Source organism: Nicotiana tomentosiformis, chromosome 2, assembly GCF_000390325.3.
Source record: "Nicotiana tomentosiformis chromosome 2, ASM39032v3, whole genome shotgun sequence".
NCBI lineage: Eukaryota > Viridiplantae > Streptophyta > Magnoliopsida > Solanales > Solanaceae > Nicotiana > Nicotiana tomentosiformis.
The window spans coordinates 76,408,348-76,414,347 of record NC_090813.1 but is presented as its reverse complement, the minus strand read 5'-3'; the positions used below and the strand labels follow the sequence as shown (position 1 = coordinate 76,414,347).

General features: G+C 42.0%; 1 protein-coding gene across 1 annotated transcript; it reads right to left on the bottom strand.

The window, feature by feature from the left end:
• Positions 1–4,555: 4,555 nt before the first annotated feature.
• LOC138905094 (uncharacterized) lies at positions 4,556–5,134 on the bottom strand. Its single transcript, XM_070193599.1, has one exon. It carries the CDS (start codon positions 5,132–5,134, stop codon positions 4,556–4,558), a length of 579 nt encoding a protein of 192 aa, XP_070049700.1.
• Between the last annotated feature and the right edge of the window lie 866 nt (positions 5,135–6,000).

Sequence of the window (6,000 nt, the reverse complement as noted above, 5' to 3'; positions counted from 1 at the left end):
TAAATTCCCTCATTCTCCAGGTGGGCGCCTGATGACTTAAAAACTCGAAATAAATTCCCTCATTCTCCAGGTGGGCGCCTGATGACTTAAAAACTTAAAATAAATTCCTTCATTCTCCAGGTGGGCGCCTGATGTCTTAAAAACTAAAATGAATTCCCTCGTTCTCCAGGTGGGCACCTGATGACCTAAAAACTTGAAATATATTCCCTCATTCTCCAGGTGGGCGCCTGATGACTTAAAAAACTTTGAAATAAATTCCCTCATTCTCCAGGTGGGCGCCTGATGACTTAAAAACTTGAAATAAATTCCCTCATTCTCCAGGTGGGTGCCTGATGACTTAAAAACTTAAAATAAATTCCCTCATTCTCCAGGTGGGCGCCTGATGACTTAAAAACTTGAAATAAATTCCCTCATTCTCCAGGTGGGCGCCTGATGACTTAAAAACTTAAAATAAATTCCCTCATTCTCCAGGTGGGCGCCTGATGACTTAAAAACTTGAAATAAATTCCCTCATTCTCCAGGTGGGCGCCTGATGACTTAAAAACTCGAAATAAATTCCCTCATTCTCCAGGTGGGCGCCTGATGACTTAAAAACTTAAAATAAATTCCCTCATTCTCCAGGTGGGCGCCTGATGTCTTAAAAACTGAAATGAATTCCCTCGTTCTCCAGGTGGGCGCCTGATGACTTAAAACCGAAATAAATTCCCTCATTTTCCAGGTGGGCGCCTGATTACTTAAAACTTAAAATAAATTCCCTCATTCTCCAGGTGGGCGCCTGATGACTTAAAAACTTGAAATAAATTCCCTCATTCTCCAGGTGGGCGCCTGATGACTTAAAAACTTGAAATAAATTCCCTCATTCTCCAGGTGGGCGCCTGATGACTTAAAAACTCGAAATAAATTCCCTCATTCTCCAGGTGGGTGCCTGATGACTTAAAAACTTAAAATAAATTCCCTCATTCTCTAGGTGGGCGCCTGATGTCTTAAAAACTGAAATGAATTCCCTCGTTCTCCAGGTGGGCGCCTGATGACTTAAAACCGAAATAAATTCCCTCGTTTTCCAGGTGGGCGCCTGATTACTTAAAACTTAAAATAAATTCCCTCATTCTCCAGGTGGGCGCCTGATGTCTTAAAAACTTAAATGAATTCCCTCGTTTTCCAGGTGGGCGCCTGATGACTTAAAACCGAAATAAATTCCCTCGTTTTCCAGGTGGGCGTCTGATTACTTAAAACTGAAATAAATTCCCTCATTCTCCAGGTGGGTGCCTGATGTCTTAAAAACTTAAATGAATTCCCTCGTTCTCTAGGTGGGCGCCTGATGACTTAAAACCGAAATAAATTTCCTCGTTTTCCAGGTGGGCGTCTGATTACTTAAAACTGAAATAAATTCCCTCATTCTCCAGGTGGGCGCCTTTGCTGACTTAAAACAGAAATGAATTCCCTTATTTTTCAGGTGGGCGCCTGCAATCATGACAACACAGACAAAACAGAGAAACGTTTTTGCCCCAGTTTGTACCAGGAACATTCATTGATTGTTAGTTGTATCCCATTATCCAGGAGGGTCCTGAAAACTTAAAACTAGATCCCATTATCCAGGAGGGTCCTGAAAATTTAAAATTAAATCCCATTATCCAGGAGGGTCCTGAAAAGTTGAAATTAACTCCCATTATCCAGGAGGGTCCCGGAAACTTAAAACTGAACTTATCTGGAACATGCTTTCTCATGGAGTATTCTTGGCAAAGCAAACAAAATTTCTTGCCCCTGCTTGAAACAAAGAAAATTTTGTCAGTTTGAAACTGTGGCGGTTAGTTTGTGGCATCCTTGCTGAAGGTGTCTGCTTCTGTCACTATCCCGCTTCATTCTGATTAGCTGCTTCGGGCTACAAAGAATTGTTTGAGCTTTCAATCGGACCTTGAACACAAAACCTCTGAATGACTTGAATCCCTTACACTCAACTCGTCGTATGGCACTTTCATTCTAACAACTGTTGAACCTTTGCATTTCCTATAAATTCGCGAATCACTTGACCGCATGAACTTCAGTTATCACCGCATTGCTCATTCTAAATCATGTCCCTTGTGATGTGCCTGGCCGAATTTCGCTTGGTGCAAATAAAAAGCTGGTAATGAGCTTTGAAATCCTTTCTTGCTTGCTTAACAAAAGACTAATTTGACAGAGACTTAGAAAAATAGACCCAAAAGAAACGAAGCGAAGTGACTTCGAGAATTAGGAATAAAAAAGAAAAACTGAGATGACTATTTGAAGAAAAATGGAAAAGAGACTTATCTGAATGAATCAGCTGGCTCTAATGATCATGACATGCATCTCAGATTGATCAGCCTAATCCATCCAACTAATCACATTTCTGTTCATGTCATGTCTTCATACTTCAAAAAAACGGGCTTTCAACGATCCAACTTTTCTGTAAAGTCACCAACCTCTTTCGACTTGTAGTGCCCCGAAGGGTTTTCACCGACAAGCCTCTCTCATTTGTTCATCTCTCAACTCACCGCCGCCTTACGGTGCCCATGAGGGTTTTCACCAATAAGACTCTCATTTTAAATTTTTCCTCAGCTCACCATCGCCTTACGGTGCCCGTGAGGATTTTCACCAATAAGACTCTCTCATTTTATTTATTTTTCTTGTACCCAATGAACAAAGTGTTACCCATGATGGAAATCATACCTCTATCTCACTTGACTTGGCATCCTCAAAGATTGATCGGAAGGTCTTTCTTTGGACCGTAGTGTAGGCTTTTGGAAAGGGTTAGAAAGAAAAGGTGGTATAAGGCTCAACATGACTTAAGATGAAAGGGTTCAAAATTACAACTTTTGGAATCAGACCTATTGCAAAACTAAAACTTCTTCCCCAGTTCTTTTTTGAATCTGGGAAATTTTGAATTTTATTTGATGGGACTGAACCTCAAAGTAAGGCTGCCTACGTATCCTTAAAAGGAATCAAGTCTAACGTAGTTCCAAAATAAGAGTTTTGTTTTTGTTACTTTGCTTTTCTTTTTCTCCTTTCTTTTCTTTTTCTTTCTTTGCTTTTCTCTTTTCCTTCTTTTTTTCTTCTTCTTCTTTTTTTTCTTTTCTCTTTTTTTTTATTCTTTTATATTTCTAACACTGCTTCTGATTCCAAAAGAGGGGTATGAAAGAAAATAAATAAGGCTAAAAAAGGGGTAACAAATGCTAAAAGTGTTTGGGATAGCAGAATAAAATGCCTTCGTCATTCCAACTTTGAACGTGTCTAGTACAAAATGCGATTGAATATAAGCAAAGAAATCATACATAATATCTCTTGACTGCATCAGAATTGATAGCCATATCCACACATTTACCTTCTATGTCTGTTAAATACAAAGCACCATTGGGCAAGTCACAATGAACGGCCCCTTCCAGTTTGGGGCGAACTTGCCTTTAGTTTCAGCCTGATGTGGGAGGATGTGTTTCAATACCAGCTGACCCACCTCAAATTTTCGGGGACGCACCTTCTTGTTGTATGCTCTTGCCATTCTTCTCTGATACAGTTGACCATGGCATACTGCTGCCAATCTTTTTTCATCAATCAAACTCAATTGCTCTAGCCGGGTTTTGACCCACTCATCATTATCAATTTCAGTTTCAACAATGACCCGCAGGGATGGAATCTCAACTTCCGCAGGTATCACTGCCTCGGTTCCATATACCAGCAAATAGGGGGTTGCACCTATTGAAGTGTGGACTGTAGTGCGATAACCTAGCAAAGCAAACGGTAACTTTTCATGCCATTGCCTCGAACCTTGCACCATTTTACGAAGTATCTTCTTTATGTTCTTGTTAGCAGCCTCAACAGCTCCGTTTGCCTTAGGACGATATAGAGTGGAGTTTCGATGCATAATCTTGAACTGTTGGCATACCTCTTTCATCAAATGACTGTTGAGGTTAGCAGCATTATCTGTGATGATTATCTTGGGGATGCCAAACCGGCGAATGATGTTTGAATGAACAAAATCTACCACTGCCTTCTTGGTCACGGACTTGAAAGTTACAGCTTCGACCCACTTGGTAAAGTAATCAATGGCCACCAGAATAAACCTATGCTCGTTTGACGCTGCCGGCTCAATCGGTCCAATGACATCCATGCCCTAAGCAACAAAGGGCCAAGGCGCCGACATTGTGTGTAGCTCAGATGGCGGGGAATTAATCAAATCACCGTGCACCTGGCATTGATGACATTTGCGAACAAAGCTGATGCAATCACGTTCCATGGTGAGCCAATAATAACCTGCTCGAAGAATCTTCTTCGTCAAGACATACCCACTCATATGTGGCCCGTAAACCCCGGAATGCACTTCAGCCATGATAGTCGAGGCTTGTTTAGCATCTATACACCTTAGTAAACCTAGATCTAGAGTTCTCTTATACAATATTCCCTCACTTAAGAAAAATCCGCTATCCAGACGTCGAATGGTTCTCTTTTGATCGCCTGTGGCATATGCCGGATATACCCCTGATTTGATGTATTCCTCAACGTCGTGGAACCAAGGCTCGCCATCGAGTTCCTCCTCGACCACATTTCAATAGGCATGCTGATCACGGATTTGGATATGTAGAGGGTCGACATAAATTTCATCCGGATGGTGTAACATTGACGCCAGAGTGGCCAAGGCATCGGCAATCTCATTATGAATCCTGAGAATATGCCTAAATTCTACCGACCTGAATCGTTGACAAAGATCATGCAAACATTGTCGATACGGTATGAGCTTCAAATCACGGGTCTCCCATTCTCCCTGAATCTGGTGAACCAACAAATCTGAGTCTCCCAAAACCAATATTCCTTGAACTCCCATGTCTATAGCTAACCTCAAACCCAAGATGCATGCCTCGTATTCAGCCATGTTGTTAGTGCAATAAAATCGAAGTCGAGCTGTTACGGGATAGTGATGCCTTGTTTCAGAAATGAGTACAGCCCCTATTCCGACACCTTTCATATTGGCGGCTCCATCAAAGAAAAGTTTCCAACCTGGCTTTTCATCATGATCAGCCTCGTCAACATACATCGCTTCCTCATCAGGAAAATAAGTCTTCAATGGCTCATATGCTTCATCCACCAGATTTTCGGCCAAGTGATCGGCTAGGGCTTGGGCTTTCATCGCGGTTCGAGTCACATAGATGATGTCAAATTCTGTGAGTAAAATCTGCCACTTTGCCAACCTCCCTGTGGGCATAGGCTTCTGAAAGATATACCTTAGAGGATCCATGCGAGAAATGAGGTAAGTAGTGTAGGATGACAGATAATGCTTCAACTTTTGCGCCACCCAAGTCAGGGCGCAACATGTCCTTTCAAGAAGAGTATACTTAACCTCATAAGGAGTGAACTTCTTGCTGAGGTAATAAATGGCTTGCTCTTTCTTGCCCGTGATGTCGTGTTGACCCAACACACAACCAAAAGAATTATCCGTGACTGTCAAATAGAGGATTAAAGGTCTCCCAGGTTCTGGCGGGACCAACACAGGGGGGTTCAGCAGGTAATTCTTGATCTTATCAAATGCTTCCTGATACTCATCGGTCCACTTAACCGCAGCATTCTTCTTTAGTAACTTAAAGATGGGCTCACAAGTTGTCGTGAGTTGAGCAATAAACTTGCTGATGTAGTTTAACCTCTCGAGTAGGCTCATCACCTCAGTTTTATTCTTTGGTGGTGGTAGTTCTTGGATGGCCTTAAACTTTGACGGATCCAACTCGATGCCGCGTCGACTGACTATGAATCCCAACAGTTTCCCTGACGGGACACCAAATGCACATTTCGCCGGATTGAGCTTGAGGTTGTACCTGCGGAGCCTTTGGAAAAACTTTCTCAAATCCCCAACATGGTCGGACTACTTTTTTGACTTTATGATCACATCATCTACATAAACCTCAATTTCCTTGTGTATCATGTCATGAAATATAGTAGTCATTGCCCTCATGTAAGTTGCCCCAGCATTCTTTAAACCGAATGGCATTACCCGGTAGCAAT

What these genes read in the sequence shown, in the direction of transcription:
- LOC138905094 (XM_070193599.1), bottom strand. Translation starts at nt 5,134, where the DNA reads ATGAAAGCCCAAGCCCTAGCCGATCACTTGGCCGAAAATCTGGTGGAT.